The sequence below is a fragment of the Cyprinodon variegatus genome, unplaced genomic scaffold (genome assembly GCF_000732505.1).
Source record: "Cyprinodon variegatus isolate N-32 unplaced genomic scaffold, C_variegatus-1.0 Scaffold402, whole genome shotgun sequence".
Classification (NCBI taxonomy): domain Eukaryota; kingdom Metazoa; phylum Chordata; class Actinopteri; order Cyprinodontiformes; family Cyprinodontidae; genus Cyprinodon; species Cyprinodon variegatus.
Genome location: NW_015150855.1, coordinates 459,454 through 477,726, shown reverse-complemented (window position 1 = coordinate 477,726; position 18,273 = coordinate 459,454). Strand labels below are relative to the sequence as shown.

Genomic DNA, 18,273 nt, shown 5'->3' with positions numbered 1-18,273 from the left:
CGCTTCTAACAGTCTGTAGAAAGGGTCTCCGCTTCTAACAGTCTGTAGAAAGGGTCTCCGCCTTCTAACAGTCTGTAGAAAGGGTCTCCGCTTCTAACAGTCTGTAGAAAGGGTGTCCGCTTCTAACAGTCTGTAGAAAGGGTCTCCGCTTCTAACAGTCTGTAGAAAGTAAACCTGGGTTCCAGTTTTCTAAGCCAAGGCTTAAAGCTGCAGCTCAGACAAGTTTCCGGTGTGGAAGGTTACCTGGTGTCATGAGAAGGTCGCAGCTATCGGTACAGTCTGGTGAACTCTCGGATGGCCCAGCACACCTGTTTGCACTCCTCGGCACTGAAAGAGAAGCAGAGCAGCCCTTCAGGTTCCTGCAGGATGAGTGGGTTTTATCAAGTGAATGAGTCAGGTGTTTCCTGCTGCAGCTCTGCTACCAGGACGGGTCTGGACTCGCCGCCTCTGAGCTTCAGTCTTTCAGCCGCCCACCTTCGAAAAGACGAGTCTCAACTAGAAAAGTGAAGCTTCAGGCTTTGACAGTCCCTGAACGCCTCATGGATTAGTCACTGCTGAGCTCCTCTGTTTGGATCAGAACCAGCAGGATCTCTTCTAAGCTGGGAGATCCAACCGGTCCAGCACTCATTTTGAACCAATAGTGAATTTTTCACTAATGGCTGCAGCAGCTCACTGTGTCGACATGGCAACCACAGAAGCGACAGGAAGTGGCAGCAGCTGTTGGTGTGTGACCAATGAGGACCTGGGGCTGTCTGATCTCAGAGATGTGTGGGTTCTGTGCCGCGCTCTTAGAACTCACCTGGTCACCTGTTTGTGGAAGTCCGTCAGCTGTTTGTGGGTGACGGTCACGGCTCCTCCCGCCGTCTCCTTCGGTAAGCCTTTCAGAGCATTTTCCAGCCAGCGGCAGAACATCTGCAAACAAAAGGAGCAGAGATGAAGGGCTGGCTCCAGAACCGACGGAGCGGACCCTGACTCGGCCTGCGGGGGGACTCACGGGTCGGTCGAACAGCATGATTTCCCACAGAACCTCGGCCACGTCCGGCAGCGTGTATGGCGGCAGGCAGAAGCAGCAGGAGTGCAGCAGCTGGTTAATGAGCTGCTGGCCGTTCTGCTCCATGGCCTGACCAATCAGACGCTTCCTCAACTCAAAGTCCTCCTCGTGCTGCACACACCCCCCCATAGACACACGGTTAAATCCAAACACCTAGAGTCTGCCTTTGAACCAGATTAAACCGGTTCCAGTCCATCACTAACATCTATGTTGCATGTCAGAATGAACCGGCGGGGGGGGACTCACATCGTTGCCGACTCCGGTGTGGACCAGGTCTCGGATGAACTTCATCACGCTGCAGTTGGCGTCCCGGTGGTCGAGGGATGCGGCGGCGATGGCGCACTGGATGATGTGGACGATGATAGTGCTGCCTAGCAGCGTGACGGGACTCCTCTGGACAAATCTGGACGCAAAGACACCAGAAGAATATTTGAGGCAGAAATATGGAGGAAATTTTGCTCCACAGTTGTTTTTAAAGAACATGATTTGTAAATGCAAAAATGCAACCTGGGAGTGAAATCCATTCATTATTATTTTTCTTTTTTTAATCAATTTTATTTTATGTTTTCCTAAATTCCTCTTTTTCAGATTGTTTTACAAATTGCATTTTTTGCGACCAGATCATCTTTATTTCAAGTACAACCTGAAACAGTAATGTGCAAAAATAAAATAAATCTGAGAAAACAGCAAAGTTACTCTCAAAACCTGTTTTTATTAAGAACTTTTTCAAAGTTTCAGTTGTAGATTTAGCTGTTTTTTTTTTTTTTCCTATAAATTTCCATTCATGAAAAGCATTCTTTGCAACAATAATGGAGTAAAAGGCTCTCCATACGGGACCTGCTGTCCAGCAGGAAACTCTGCTCACCTGGTGGCTAGTCTGAACAGGTCGTCCACGGTGTCGGGGTGGTTCCTCAGGCTGTTGGGCTGCTCCAGCAGCTGGAAGGTGGGCATGCAGAGAGCCTACGGGATAAAGAGTAGCTAGGTGAGCTGATGGGGTCTGCTGGGCGTGGTCTCAGGTGTGGACAGGTGGGCGTTTACCTGCAGCATGTCCAGCAGCCCCTGCCTGCAGCCCTCCTCCATGCCGTACTCGTCCACCAGGATGCTGCCCAGGTACAGGAAGCAGGAGTGGGGATACACCTGGTACACACTCACCATCTGATGGAGATGAAAAACAAAGTCAGTGTTTCCCTGGTAACGGCTGTCGCCAGACCAAGACCATTTCCCAAATCACAAGCATGCGTCCTCATCAAGTCTGTTCTCAAGAAGAACAAAGGAAGGTGTGGACTCAGGAGGAACGGGAGCACACAGCATTAATATGGGTCCATTGGAGCAGAAGAGTACTGATGACATCACCACATGCTCGACTCGTACGGAGCTGCATTTCACCTCCTGTTATTAATAGTCTCTAGATAAAACTGTAATATGCAATTACCTTCCACTGCACTTTAAATTAGATAGATCCGTCAAAACTTTATTTATTCTTTTTATAGTAAAACCCAACTGTATATATGCTATTGTACATCTGTATATATGCTATTGTACATAACTGTAAAAACCCTTTTTATAGTAACATCCACCTGTATATTATATTCGGTACATATCCAGCTGTAAATTTAGTTCATAACACTAGTTTTCTATATATATTATATTCATCTACTAGTAAGATTCTGTTAATAATGATATTCATCTCTATACTCATGTCCTGTATTTATGGAACCATTATTTATCCTGCACTTGCTGCTATTGCACTTCTGGTTAGACCTAAACTGCATTTCGTTGCCTTGTACCTATTCCTGTGTAATGACAATAAAGTTTAATCTAATCTAATCTAATAAAAATAAATTCTTACTTTTTTAATTTAGTGGGGGAATAATAGTTAACAGTCAGATAAACACAAATCAAATGAACATTTAGCCAAATAAAACAGAAAACACACGTCTATGCAGAGAGAGGGCTGCTGCAGACCGGCTAACGTTAGCCCTGGCTGCCGTTAGCCTCGGAGGTCCGCTGGTTGCAGCAGTCCTCTCAACTTCGGAAATGTTTTTTTAAAATTACGCACTAAATCAATAAATAGGCCATTTAGTGACGCTTTAAAGTATAACATTCTCGCCTCAAATGACCTTAAAACGTACTTTTATTGAACAACAGCAACAGAAAAGAGTAAAAAAAACTTTTACTTTATACTCTGCGCTCTGTGAGCGCTCCATCGAAAGCTGCTGCTGCAGTGCATGCTGGGACAGCTGTCAATCTCAACAACAGACAAGTCTGTTCTGATGCATGCTGGGTAAAAGGGGAGGGGCAAGAAAAACATCCAGAGACTGTCCTTTCTCTGCTGTTCTTGTAAATTGGAACAGTTCTAGGGCTGAGGCTGATGGCGTTTCATTAGTGCACGAGAACGCACAAGTAAGAAACGGCTCAAGACATCGGAGGCGGACATCACCTGAGTGACGAGCGGCTGCAGCAAGGAGGCGGAGCCTTTCCCGACGCAGCGCACGGCGAAGCGGAGGCAGCGGCAGCAGCGCTCCACGATCCGGTTGTCCGCCTGGTGAGCGTTGAGCGTCTCCGACAGAACCGGCCAGATCTGCAGAGGCGGGGCCAATCGTTAAGATTTAAAGCTGCTTTCCCAGAAAAGCTCAGGTGAGTTCAGGGGATTTACCTCCTGGATGACTTTCTGACACGGATGGGTCTGTCCGTTCTCCACGATGGGGTTGGTGTGTCTGAGGAGGGAGCAGCACGATGCGTTCACTGTCTGCAGCCGCAGTGGGAAAACTTCCCGGCAGCTAAACTCACCTGAAGATGACGGCCAGCCTGTCCAGCCACACCGTGGGATCCGCTGACTTCCCGTTCGTAGATTGTTCCGCCAGAAGCTGGAAGGAAAAGTTTGGTCAGAACGGTTCCCACAGCTCCCGCCCAGAGACCTAAACAAACGCTCACCTTCTTCAGTGCCAGAACCTGAACAGCACACAGGTCGCTGAGACATTCTGCTATCTTCTCCAGAGGCAGCCGGGCCAGGACCAGCGCCGTACCTGCAGAGGGGACCAGCGGCCAATCAGAAGGAAGGACAGAGATGCTTCAGACCTGAACAACCAACCAAAGCCTCCGCAGCGCAGACGGCAGGCGCCCCCTACCTTTGAGGAGTCCGACCGCAGCCTCGGTGGACAGAGCGAAGGAGTCCAGAGAGCGAGCGATCTCCAGCAGACCCTGGAAGTGCTGAGCCATGTGATCCCGGCACACGGAGCAGATGTTGTGGATGGCCTTGGCCGCCGCTGACGCCAGAGGCTTCTCTCTGAGCCCCTTCATCAGGTAGTTCAGCACCGGGTCTGCAGCGGGAGGAAGACAGTGGGATTAGCTTCAGGGGGAGGTCCGCCGGGTTTCCACACACCGACCGGGAGGACCGCCCTACCCAGGAATCTGGGGTTCCGGTCCACCACCTCGCTCATCTCTCCCACCAGCTCGATGCTGGTGTAGCGCACAGCTATGTGGACGTTTTCCGGAAGCAGGACCACCTGCTGCAGAACCTCAGACACCGTCGGGTTGTTCTCTCTGGAAAAAAAAAAGTTATCGGATCAGCTTAGAACTTCTCACCTGAAACTAGTTCTACGCCATGGAGAGAAACTCACGGGTCGACGCTCTTCGCGATGGAAGCCATGATGAAGAGGACGGCTTCCGTCACCTCCCACGGAGGACTGCCATCTTTTAGTGTAGAATACAACTGATGGAGCAGACACACAGAACATTACCTGGGCTGCAGCACAGCGCTGAGCAGAACTTTGCTGAGGTTCTGGAGCTACCTGAGAAAAGCATTCCATGGATCCCACCAGGAAAATAACATCCTTAACGAGGTCTGAAACCCTCATCCTGAATTCCCCAAAATCGTCTGTTTCCTCTGGAATTCCCTCCTGTGGATTGGGAGCAACTTTAGACTGAAGAGCAGGAATAGAACTGGGTCAGCTAGAGAGGGTTCTGTTGCCTTACGTGGTCCGGATCGAGCTGGCAGTGCCGCGCCAAACAGTGCAGGAGTCTCTGGATGTAGGGTCGGAAGATGTTGTGAAGATTTACATCGTTTATTTTGTAGAGATGTTCTCCCAGACGGTACCAGAAGTTGAAAGAAATCTCAACAACCTGCAAAGACACCAGAATCAGAACTGAGACCAAGCGGGCTTCAGGCAGAGCAGCGTGTGGATCACTGAGGAGGTTATATCGGACCCTAGAGATCATGATTCCCTCATCGCCGTGACTGACAGCCAGGATGAGATGAGTTCTGGACGTCATAACCAGCTCAGAGGGCATCGCTCCTCCTTCAGATGCAGCTTAAGAAGTTCTGCAGCCGCCTCGTGTTTTCAGAGAACTAAAACCCAGATGCAGTTTCAGCTTCCTGTGCTCTCTGAGCGTGGCCCGGCAGCGTCCCACAGGGAGGACGACTCCTGCCCACAGCCAGCCTCACAGATTCACTGTCATGTTCCCCTGGTGTCTCATTGCAGACCGACAGTTTTTAAAGTCGTAGGGAAGCGGACATTTCAACCTTTGCAGTTCCGAATTCTCCTGAGTGGTGCACGACTTTACGCTAGTGAATAAAGTGAATTTGATTGGATGTTTATCGAGACGGTGGGATTGTTGTGGCGGAAGGTTTGCAAGCTCTTTGGTTGTGGCCGATTTCTTTGAAGCATCTTGCTAACCAGTTAGCAACTTAGTGCTAGCAGGTTCCCAATGGGAAATTCCATTGGGACCAAGTAGCACTAAATTGGTGACTTAGAAACGACACTGTCAAGGAACGCTATGGACAGAGGAAACATGCAAGAGGAGGAGAGTTTAGTGTCGGAGGTTGTGGATGAGTCTCCTTCATCATCCATTTGTTATTTAGAGGAGGAAAGCGGGGATGAAGATGTTGTGGAAGAGGACGCCAGGGCGGCAGAAGCTTGGTTTGGTGTAGAAGGCTTCCAGCCGTACCGTTGATATAAGATTGACCGAAACTAAGTGTACAGGCTGACGTATAACTAAGACAACGAGAAAAAAAATTTTAAGACAGGATTTTTTTTGAAAATAGAAATTTTCTAACATTTGGGACAATATCCTCTGATAAAGTGTACATTAATATACATGTTTAAGCCAGAATGATTTCACATTTAAATATGACTTAAAATATGCATGTTACAGTCTATGTTTAAACTTTACCACGGAATCGTCGAAACGAAGATTGCATATTGTGTGATTAAAAACTGGGATAAAATATAAAAACATTCACTAGCTATACTTAACAATACAGAGTGGGTTTACATAAAGTGATCGTTGTGGTAAGAGCCTTTCTTGAAAATGGATTGCATACATGCATTATACGCTATTATCTCATTAGCAATGGGATGGGAAGAGACCTTTTTAATGTAGTCTAGTAAAATAAATTAATAATTAAATAGGAAACGCGGGGCAACATGAATGAAGCAGGGTGTTACATTCACAGCTGAGAAACAATACGTTAGCAGGCAGTTAAATAAGACAATACACAGATGTATTGGTCCCATCATTAAATCAAATGCTGTGTGTCCCAGAAACCTGGCATAATTACATGAAGGAAAAATATCAGAAAATGCCTTCTCCTGAAAATTTGAGCGAGTGTGGAATGATTTCGCCAGAGCGGCAGTAAAATTAAGCTGAGCACGGAGCGGATTTTGAGCGGAGCGTCCTGGAGTAACTTTGAGGGGCGGAGCAAATGAGCCAACATCCTCCTGAGCGGGAATAGTATCGATACTTCAGCACTGTTACAGCCCTAACGTTTAAGCCTTAATTGCTGGTGATTCTCCGCATTTTTTTCCACAATCAACAAACTGAAGATTTTTAATTACAGAATTCAATCATATTTGTAGTGATGATAGTCTAAAGCTTCAATACATGCTTCAAACCCGTAGCACAGAATCACAGTTCCTGCTTCAGAGCAGGGAAAGAACCCCTGTTCAAATCAGCAACTGATTTTCCTCCTGAATCCAATGTATGTAAACCCCAAACTCTCCTCAGTAACATAAAAGCAATCATCTACCTTTATGCGCAAATACACTTTGATACGCTGTGTGTGCACCAGCATATTTTCTAAATGAGTGTTAAATGCTAGGTTTATTTTGCACCAAAGGGGACTTCAACCTCTGTAATCTACACCTGACAAATAAGCCACTAGTTGCACCGAGGAATCGCTGACTCAGCAGGATTTTACATCACATATGGATGAATGATTGTCCCTCTATCCCTGACAATCCTGCAGTTCCACACTTTTCCAGGAGGGGTCACTCTAAATGAAGCTTCGAAAAAATGAATCCATTTGCCAAACATTTTGCTTCATTTGCTCATCAACTCTATTTGCCTGTTGAAGCTTGGAGGTATGGAAGACCAGCTCTGCCATATTTAAAAATACTGAAATAAATAAATGCGCAATAAATAAATAAGCATACAGTTAAACACCCCCAAAAATACAATAAACAAATAAATATAGGTAGAAATTAAATTATACAGTGAGACAAATGTATGAATCTCTTTTAATTAGCTTCTTTATTTATTCTCCTTTGTAATAATGACTCTATTTATTTATTGGCCGTTATAATCTTTGACTTTATTACTTAATTTTTTAAGTATTTATTTATGTGCCTGTTATAACATTTTTGTCTGTTTTTTCTTACGTTGTATTTTTTTTACCCTATTTATTTCTTCAATTCTATTTATTTCTGCCAGTCGTTTTTACATTTTTGTGCCTCATTATGCGAATGAGGAAGGGGGTGTGTCTTAGAGGGTCAACTTCTGCTCATTGGTTGGTTAGAAATTCACTGCATCTGTCAAATCTACAGGAGGAGAGGAGAGTCTGAAGTCCCTGGCCGTTTATCAATTCATAAGAACGGGAGTACGGACTTGTGTCCTTGTTCTTGAGAAGAACACAGGAAAGTCTGGACTCTGGGAGAACGGGAGCACGCAGCATGAATCTGGGTCAATTGGAACAGAAGCGTACTGATGACATCACCACATTCAAAGCTCTTCTGGAGCTGCATTTCACCTCCTGTTATTAATATTCTCAAGATAATAATAAATTCTTACTTTTTTTTATTTAGTGGGGGAATAATAATGAACACAGTCAGAGTAAAATGCAAATCAAATGAACATTTTGTCAAATAAAAAAATAATAAATCGCCATCATGGCCAGCGGTCCTTCACACATGGTTCATTTCAGAGAGAGGGCTGCTGCAGATGGACTAGGCGAGGCTGCCGCTACCCTCGGAGCTCCGCTGGTTGCCGCGGCCCTCTCAACTTTTCAAAATGCAGTAAAATGCAAATCAACCAATGGGCAGAAGTTGACCCTCTAAGACACACCCCCTCCTCATCTGCTTAATGAGGCAGAAATGCAGACAGAAATGGGGTAAAAAAATACAAAGGAAGAAGAAAACAGAGAAAATATTATAACATGCGCATAAATAAATAAGGTAATTATTACAAAGGTGAATAAATAAAGAAGCTAATTTAGAGATATATATATATATATATATATATATACAATTATGTCGCATTGCAGAACTTAATTTCTACTAGTGTTGCACTGATACCAGTATCAGCCGGGGCCCCAACCCAGCACTAAAATGATGGTATCGCTATTGGCGAGTACCAACAAATAGGGCACCAATACCATTTTTAGAGCCAAAAGTTTATTAAACTATTGTCACCCATTCCAGGTAGGCAATAAAAAGTTCTACTGCAGGGGTGTCAAACTGGTTCTAGAAAGGGCCGTGTGGCTGCAGGTTTTCTTTCCAACCAAGCAACAGCACACCAGACTCCAGTCAACTCATCAAGGTCCAATCTGAACATGATGACTTGATGATATGAATGGAGTCTGTAGTGCTATTGTTTGGTTGGAAAGAAAACCTGCAGCCACACGGCCCTTACTGGAACCAGTTTGACACCTGTGTTCTACTGGATTCACTTTGTATTAGTCTTTTTCCTGCTTCACTAAGGAAGGCAGCAGCTTGACAAACCCATGATGGCAATTATTTTACATCCAAGTAGTATGCAGTTCTTCATATTAGGGGTGGAACGGTTCACAAAATCCACGGTTCGGTTCTATTCACGGTTTCGTGGTCACGGTTTTCGGTTCGGTTCGATTCTGTATATGTTGATTGTTACCTCGAAATCCCATAAAAATTTATGAAATTAATGAAAAAATCCCCCAAAAAATTATGGATTGTAATTATTTTAAATGATCAGGGGAAACCCTGGATCATTTCCGTATGTTTTGCTGCTTTGAATTTAATCATCTGGCGCATGCCCTCTACGATCTCCAAGGGACTCAGAGGGGAGCGGACGGAGGGAGCCACAGGGGAGGCTGTAGGCTTTGCTTTAAGCAGCCGGTCTGGAGCGCAGCGGGGCGGAGCGCTGATGGAGTATGTGGGATTTCGGGGTTAGCCTGACATGTTGGTCATGTTGCTATTAGCATAAACAAAACATGTTGCACAATGCTTGCACACTGTTGCACTTTTATCCACAACTTTCTTTCCGCCGTCATCGTAGGTCACTCTAAATGCAAAGNCCTGCAGTTCCACACTTTTCCAGGAGGGGTCACTCTAAATGAAGCTTCGAAAAAATGAATCCATTTGCCAAACATTTTGCTTCATTTGCTCATCTTCATATTTGCCTGTTGAAGCCTGGAGGTATGGAGGACCAGCTCTGCCATATTTCAAATACTGAAATAAATAAATGCGCAATAAATAAATAAGCATACAGTTAAACACCCCCAAAAATACAATAAACAAATAAATGTAGGTAGAAATTAAATTATAAAGTGAGACAAATGTATGAATCTCTTTTAATTAGCTTCTTTATTTATTCTCCTTTGTAATAATGACCCTATTTATTTATTGGCCGTTATAATCTTCGACTTTATTACTTAATTTTTTAAGTATTTATTTATGTGCCTGTTATAACATTTTTGTCTGTTTTTTCTTCCTTTGTATTTTTTTTACCCTATTTATTTCTTCAATTCTATTTATTTCTGCCTGTCGTTTTTACATTTTTGTGCCTCATTATGCGAATGAGGAAGGGGGTGTGTCTTAGAGGGTCAACTTCTGCTCATTGGTAGGTTAGAAATTCACTGCATCTGTCAAATCTACAGGAGGAGAGGAGAGTCTAAAGTCTTTGGCCGTTTATCAATTCATAAGAACGGGAGTACGGACTTGTGTCCTTGTTCTTGAGAAGAACACAGGAAAGTCTGGACTTTGGGAGAACGGGAGCACGCAGCATGAATCTGGGTCAATTGGAACAGAAGCGTACTGATGACATCACCACACGCTCGGCTCGTCTGACGCTACCTTTCTCCTCCTGTTATTAATAGTCTCAAGATAATAAATTCTTACTTTTTTTTATTTAGTGGGGGAATAATAATGAACACAGTCAGAGTAAAATGCAAATCAACCAATGGGCAGAAGTTGACCCTCTAAGACACACCCCCTCCTCATTTGCTTAATGAGGCAGAAATGCAGACAGAAATGTAAAACCGACAGGTAGAAATAAATAGGGTAAAAAAATACAAAGCAAGAAGAAAACAGAGAAAATATTACAACATGCACATAAATAAATAAGGTAATTATTACAAAGGTGAATAAATAAAGAAACTAATTAAGATATATATACACACACACAATTATGTTGCATTGCAGAACTTAATTTCTACTAGTGTTGCACCAATACCAGTATCAGGAGGGGCCCCGATCCAGCACTAAAATGGTGGTATCGGTATCGGCGAGTACCAACAAATAGGGCCCGATACCATTTGAGAGCCAAAAGTTTATTCAACTATTGTCACCCATTCCAGGTAGGCAATAAAAAGTTCTATTGGATTCACTTTGTCTTTTTCCTGCTTCACAAAGGTAGGCAGCAGCTTGACAAAACCATGATGGCAATTATTTTACCTCCAAGTAGTATGCAGTTCTTCATATACACACACATCAATTTCAAACAGATGGTATCAGCCAATACAGCACAGCCAGGTATCGGCGCAACACTAGTTTTTACCTTAATTTATTTGTTTATTGCATTTTTGGGGCCATTTAATTGTATGCTTATTTATTTAATGAGCATTTATTTACGGTAATATGGTAGAGCTGGTCCTCCATATGGAGGCGTCTCATCACTACAACTTTTCTACTCATTTTGGACTATGGCAATAATATTTCTATGGAAGCATCTGTTGGATTCTGTGTATCAGAGAGGATTATGTTTTAGACACTGGGCCCTTACTGATCAGTGTCGTCTGGATTCACGTTTGATGAATCTCCACCTGATTTTATTCATAAAGCCATTTTGGGTTTAATTTCTCTCTGTGCTCAGATGAGTTTGTTTTACTGAATGTACGTCAGGTTTATGCTGAAAGTCATCCCAGTTTGCAGCTCAGACTTTGATTCGCTACAAATTTAATGAATTTTAATGCCAATTAAGGCCTTAATTTAAAAAATGATAATCTAATAACCCGCTGAAACTCTGCCTTCTCTCCAAACACAAAGTTTCATTTATTTATTTTTTGACTGTTTCCACGTCTCTCCGCTGAATGGAGCCATAAACGACGCAAGTTGACTTTCCGTGTAAAACTTCAGCACTGAACCACAATCTGTCTGGCAACCTGAGCAAGAACCAAGAGGAGGAGGAACATGCTTTCCTAAGACCCGCCCCCTTCTTCTTCTGATTGGCTAATACTTTTAGTTTGGAGCGCTGCTTTGCTACAATTGGCTGACTAACACAAGGGGGATTTTGATTGTCTTTTATTTTATCTATATACCGCAAATTTATTTTAAAGTGACTTTTTTTTACCCACAGGCAATTGCTGGAATTAAGTCCGGAATACTTTAATCCCTGTGTGTCCTGTTCTGAATCAGAACCACAGACCAAACCAGGGGGTTATTTCCGTACCTCGTACTGCGGGTGTCCTGCACAGATGAGCAGCAGCTCCAGCGTCCTCAGGTCTCCCATCCCCTGACCCGGAGTTCTGACAGTGGTTTCTAAGAACGTCTCACAGAGCTCGGTGAAGATCCTGCAGTAGTTCAGCACCCTGGAGACAGAAACCGGCTTTTATTGCGACTGAGGCAGCAGAGAACCTGCTTTCAGAACCCGGGAACTGCTCCTTACTTGTCCAGGTCCTCTCGGGCCACGGCCATGTGATAGGCCGTCTCCAACGTCAGGACGCCCTGGAAGAGCTGCAGAGCCAGAGGCATGTTTGTGTCGACGTTTTCTATGGCGTAGAGGGCCGAGCAGACGCAGTCGGACGCTGCTTCGTGCAGGTTTGTAGACGTTTCATCCCTTTGCTGAAAGAGAGAAAAGAGCCAATCAGACTCGGACTACCAGCTCCAGACTACTGTCTGACCAGGAAAGGAGCTCACCAGGATTTGGAAGAGAACCATGAGCAGCTGGTTGCTGGCCATGAAGTTGCTGTCCAGGACTCCGAGGTTGAACCAACTGCCCAGACAGCGGAACACCTTGATAAGCATTTTCTCATCGTTTCCCGTCTTCTCCACACATGTTGTCTGAGCAAGAGGGACAAAACAGAGATGTTAATAAACGAGGGTTAGACTAAAGAGACAGCCTGGACAAACGGGGGGACAAACTGACCAGCAGGGACACCACTGTGTTGGAGTAATAAGCCAAATCCTCAATGATTTCCGTCCTGCGGTTGGCTCCGATCCTCAAAGAGCGGCTGTGAACCTCCTCCGGCAGCACCGTCAGGATCTCGATGAGGAACGGCATTGAACTGATGTCATCGTTGTATCTGAGGGGGCGTGGCCACAAATGTAGTGATCAAAAAGCAGCTAAATAGCAGAGACATTGAGTACATGATCAGTGAGCGTTTCCTACTTCTCTATGAGCGTGTGAACGCAGCCTTTCCAAGAGGCCATCTGCAGGGCGAGGTCGGCGATGGCCAGAGCCAGCTGCAACGACAGAAACGATCAGAACATTAACTGCTCTACCGGCCCAACAAGAGGAAAAGGAAAAAAGGAAAAGCATGGGATTAATTTTCACTGTTATGCTGATGATAACCAGCTATATCTGTCTATAAATCCTGATGAAGCTAACCCATTACATAGATTACAGGCATGTCTGAAGACATAAAAACCTGGATGACTCTTAACTTTCTCCTTCTGAATGCAGACAAAACAGAAGTGATAGTCTTTGGACCAGAGTCTTTGAAATAGAAGCTGATTAGTCAGTCACTTCATTTGGATGGGATTAAACTGATTTCAGATAATAAAGTAAAAAATCTTGGTGTTGTTTTTGATCAATATTGCAAAAATGAGAAATCTCCTGTCCAGGGTTGATGCTGAGAAACTAGTCCATGCATTTGTTACTTCAAGGCTGGACTATTGTAATTCTTTACTATCAGGAAGTCCACAAACTGTAGTTAAAAGCCTTCAGCTGATCCAAAATGCTGCAGCCAGAGTTCTGATGGAAATTAAAAAGAGAGATCATATCTCTCCTATCCTGGCTTCTCTTCATTGGCTTCCTGTTAAATCCAGAATAGAATTTAAAATCCTCCTTCTCACATATAAAGCCTTAAATGGCCAAGCTCCATCTGATATCAGAGATCTGATTGTTCCTTATGTTCCTAACAGAGCACTTCGCTCTCAGTCTGCAGGTTTACTAGTGGTTCCTAGAATTTCTAAAAGTAGAATGGGAGGCAGATCTTTTAGTTATCAGGCTCCTCTCCTGTGGAACCAACTACCAGTTTTAGTCCGTGAGGCAGACATCCTGTCTACTTTTAAGGCTAGGCTTAAAACTTTCCTTTTTGATAAAGCTTATAGTTATAGAGATAGCTCAGGATAACCTGAGCCACTCTAAGTATGCTACCATAGGCTTAGACTGCTGGAGGACATAGGGACCCCCTTTTCATCATTCTGCTTGATTTTACCTCAGTTCTCCTTTAGCATAAAGGCCATAAAGACCTAACCTTTAGATTTTACCCCCAAAAAAGCAAATGCAAAAAAACTGCACTCCATTATACTCAGATGTTATTATTTTAGTGTCTCTAATTCCAATAACCATTAAAAACCAGGAGAGGTTAGGTAAAGCCTGTTCAACATTTCAATACCATAACCTTAAGAGTTTAATATAAAAAAATTTAAATTAAATTAAAAAACAAAATCAAAGGAGGGATTAGGATGGTTTATATACAAGGCACTATTCTAAATGGTAAACAAGAGAGGTTACTTCCTGGCATACATACATGTTGTTTTCATGCTGCATTTTTTAACAAAAGGTTGGATTTACCCAGCTAATTAATTTTATAATTAGTTTTTTTAATTGTGTATTAGTGTATATAGAGCAGGATTTTATCTAGGAATATTCCAAAGGGTGTACACCTTGGTATATCACATCTATAGGCTTTTTGCGGCGTCATTGCGCAGCATATGGGGGTTTAGCCTCTCTGAAAAGCTATTTCCTGCCTTTTAAAATGGAATGTTTATCCTGATTATGGGATCATTTTGAGGTATATTATGTGTCACAGGTTAATTCAATCAGAAAGTGTAATGCTACTTTCACACCGCATCGCTTTCAGCATAAAAAAATTTATTTTTCCAACTCCAGGATCTGCTTTTTGTGATATTTTGAACAATTGAGCAAGGTTTCCGGGGAAAATTAGGGCGTACCAAAGCCAAACTTTTCACTTTACAAACCCTGTTATTTTTGTCCTAATAGAAGATACATCAGAAACAAGGTTTCTGGGGGCGACTTTTACCTGAGTGACGATGATGGGGGACAAGTCTTTGAGGTTCTGGATGTGGGTCAACAGCGAGTCCCGCAGTGCGTTGTGGGTCTCTGGAGGAAGCTCATAGAAGGAAGTTTGGATCTTCATCTTCATGGTCTGAGCGGCGAAGTAACATGATTCTACGTCTTGCTTAAGCTGCAGCAGCTGGTCGGAGATCTCCCAGGCAAACATCTGCAGACGGTAGGAGAAGAGATGTCACCAAACGACGAAGCAGATTAGGGGGTGGAGCCTGCATTTATTTTTTAAGACGCCACTTTGGTTCAAAGCTGGATTTCTTCTAGCAGTAGATAAGGATCTGAACCTCAACATAGATCCAGGGTGTTAGGAAACTACCACTTCCAACTGGATCTGAAAGGATTTTTAAAAAGTGTTCCCTAAGGCTTCCTTCCTTAATCCTACTTCCGTCCTGATTTCCACCGATATCGAGATGATTACTAAAATGCAAGGATTCAGTCAATTTACCAAATGTACTTCCCTTCATCCAAGCCAGAGCAGATTAACTAGTCCTCAATTACGATCAGTTAATTCATTTTCAATGCAGTGGATGTCCCAGGACTATCTCAGGCTCCAAATAACTTCTAGGATATAAGGTGGCCTTATAACAGAAAATTAAACATATTTTGTGGACATAAATAATTATTTTTTTTAAATGTTGACATACCCGAAATGTTTTTTACAGAGTACTCCAGCTGTTTGCTGTAAAATCTTTCCTGTCAGAAAGTGATTTTCTCCTGTTCCGGGTCTAAAGGATAAAAAATACTTACTCCATAAAACTTATAGTCAGGGTTTATTTAGAGCTGCTGTAAAAAGGCCGAAATGTTGAAGTGGTCTGACCCTCCCCCCCTTCAATCTTCTGGATCTGGTCTATCACCTGCAAGTGATCCGAATCCTCTTCCAGGTAAATCTAGTGATTTTTATCCAGAGTCTGTTTCAGCTGTCAGTCAGCCATGCTGACAGCGGAACAGGGCCTGTTAGGAATAAACATTCTCTTCCAAAATAAAATCACATGTTTTAATACTTAAACTGATGATTAGTTGCGTGTTCAGTTGATTTGATTTATGTTTACTTGATTAAATGTGGGATACAGTGAATAAAGTACAGGATGTGTTTCTGTTTTGATCCATTCATTCCGTTAGCTTAGCTACAATGCTAACCGGAACCAGAGGCTCCTCCGGGACGGCGCAGGTCGCTTCACCTGTCGGCTCCCTCCCTAAAGTGACACGTTAAACCCATAAGGAACCCCACACGGACCCGCGCGGACCCACTCCCCAGGGCTCTCACCGATCTCTGAAGCTCCCCGAGCCACAGCGAGGCTCGCTCCTTCCCGGCCGGGTCCGGGTCGTGGTACAAGACCTGGACCGCCTGGTAGACCAGCGTCAGGCTCGGTTTGCCCCCCTCCATAGCGGCCTGGAAGTAAGCTCCCGTAAGGCAGACGGTTCGTTTCGGACGAGGAGCTAAAAAAACAGAAGAAAACTACCAAACGGTCCGAAAACCGACCGCCATCTCACACGGTCTCTTCCGGGGACAACCTGGATCCTGTTCCGGTCGGAAACACTCCTGGAATATTGGTTCCACTCTGGAAGAAAGAGCCCGGACGGCTAAACGAGTTCATTAACATGAAACTAATCAACCATTTTAGTTAGTGTGTTTAATATGTACTATTTAATTTTTTTATGCAGTTCGTGAGCCTGAGCTGGTTTAATTTTAAGATTTCACTTATCTGTTGAAATATTTCAGTCTGGGAAATAAAACAGCTAAACAACTCTTTGAGAAACTGAAACTTAAGTTTTGATTAATTTTCTTACATGTCATTTTAAGCATACTTTATGGAGAGGGAAGCTTCCACATGCCAGGGAAGTTTAGCACCACAAAAGTATATCCTAAGATATAGATATAAGAAATAGAGACCTTTTTTTTGGTTCAAATTAGAATACATTAGTGGAATAGGTACCAATATTTCTATGACCTTTCAAGTGTTTGTGTTGTTTTATCAGCTGTTTCTGTCATTGTTTCTGTGTTTAGATGTGTTTAACTAAATGTATATATTTCCTGTGTCCAGGGGTGGATTTAGGAAATTTGGGGCTCTAGGCAAAAACAGGAATGGGGCCCTCTGCACTGAGAAGACGACTTCTTCTTCTTTCTGATTTTTACTGGCGGGTGACATCTAACATCAGGGTCAACCAAAGCACCTACCTGTGTCAGTAAATAACTCAAGGAGCTCAAGAAGTAATACAATGTTAACTACCTGTATGAGGCATGCAGTATATATAGCCCTTCCTTGTCATGCACATCCTTGTGACGGTTGGCATATGGGGTGATTTTCTATTTCTACAAACTGTAAAATCCTTGCAACAAACTAAATTATAATTAAACTAAAATGCTTTCTTTAAACCAAACTACAATGTTCCTCTTTATTTGGCAAATTTATGTTCGAATATTTTGCAAAAATATGTTTGAGTGCATGATGGGGTTTTGCATCTAAAGGCTAATGTCTCCCGTCTTACATGCATTGTTGCCAGGTTGGGATATTTCCAATCTGGCGGTTTAGGATGGCCGACTATGGGTAAAAAATATTTTTCTTTAGATTTATGGCCTAAGAGATCAATAGACTTTGGTTCAATTTGGGCAAAATTTCGTAGATCCAGACGGTTTATGAAAATATTTTGGGCTACAAAACGTGAGTCAGTGACATAGACATAGTATGTTTGAGTGGGTGTCTGGCTGGCTTCGTGTAAGTGGGCCGCTGTAGATGGAAAAATGCCTGAAAATCATTCCCAGTTCGAGCCGGTCTAACGTTAAGATGTATTATCGCCATGTACTATGCTGGAGTGTGGACCAGATCATCTCCCTTTAATCTAAATTCTAATAAATAAATCCAGTTTCCTTCAAAAATGTTATAACTGCTTTATTTGTTTTATGTTTAACTAATATTTTGTTACCTTTTAATGTCTCTATGTCATATTTCCTAATTTCTTTTTTTAGCTTCTCTCTACTCAATGTATATTTTTCCACAATGAATTATTTCACGTTCTACTGTTTCCATATCCCACACTCACAACTACCGGTTGGATGTTTACCCATGAAATGTAAAGTTTTATTTAATCCAGTATGTCCTAGCCGTAATCTTGTCATTACTACTTCTTCTTTTTTATTTTTTTCCTATTATTTCCATATTCCCCACTTTCTTTTGCATATGAAATAAATGATGACATTTTGTTCTTTCTTCCCACAATTGTTGCCATTCAGAATTAATTTTGCACTTAATGAGTGAATTTATATCAGATTTACAATATGCTATTTCCATAATTCTACTTTGTTTTAAAGACACCTTAGTCAAATGATCTGCTATATCATTCCTTAATATATTTTTATGAGCAGGTATCGACATAAACCTAATTTCTATTTGAATTTGGGTCATTCTAAATCTAACTCCATAAATTTCTTATAGTAACTC

The 18,273-nt window shown here is 42.9% G+C and overlaps 1 protein-coding gene across 1 annotated transcript in view; it reads right to left on the bottom strand.

Annotated features, from left to right (window-relative positions):
- The window catches only part of tnpo3 (transportin 3), a 20,862-nt gene extending 4,507 nt beyond the window's left edge, over window positions 1-16,355 (bottom strand). Inside the window, exons 1-22 of the mRNA XM_015387708.1 lie at window positions 16,101-16,355; window positions 14,790-14,990; window positions 12,911-12,984; window positions 12,668-12,824; window positions 12,439-12,582; window positions 12,188-12,363; window positions 11,972-12,110; window positions 5,027-5,173; window positions 4,843-4,950; window positions 4,672-4,763; window positions 4,455-4,594; window positions 4,180-4,371; window positions 3,986-4,077; window positions 3,842-3,918; window positions 3,708-3,768; window positions 3,492-3,632; window positions 2,090-2,206; window positions 1,917-2,011; window positions 1,298-1,454; window positions 995-1,162; window positions 800-912; window positions 244-327 (exon numbers count right to left, since the gene is read on the bottom strand). Of these exons, the coding sequence (XP_015243194.1) occupies window positions 267-327; window positions 800-912; window positions 995-1,162; window positions 1,298-1,454; window positions 1,917-2,011; window positions 2,090-2,206; window positions 3,492-3,632; window positions 3,708-3,768; window positions 3,842-3,918; window positions 3,986-4,077; window positions 4,180-4,371; window positions 4,455-4,594; window positions 4,672-4,763; window positions 4,843-4,950; window positions 5,027-5,173; window positions 11,972-12,110; window positions 12,188-12,363; window positions 12,439-12,582; window positions 12,668-12,824; window positions 12,911-12,984; window positions 14,790-14,990; window positions 16,101-16,220 (2,772 nt within the window). The 5' untranslated portion in view covers window positions 16,221-16,355 and the 3' untranslated portion in view covers window positions 244-266. The remainder of the gene's footprint in view (window positions 1-243; window positions 328-799; window positions 913-994; window positions 1,163-1,297; window positions 1,455-1,916; window positions 2,012-2,089; window positions 2,207-3,491; window positions 3,633-3,707; window positions 3,769-3,841; window positions 3,919-3,985; window positions 4,078-4,179; window positions 4,372-4,454; window positions 4,595-4,671; window positions 4,764-4,842; window positions 4,951-5,026; window positions 5,174-11,971; window positions 12,111-12,187; window positions 12,364-12,438; window positions 12,583-12,667; window positions 12,825-12,910; window positions 12,985-14,789; window positions 14,991-16,100) is intronic.
- Window positions 16,356-18,273: the final 1,918 nt, after the last annotated feature.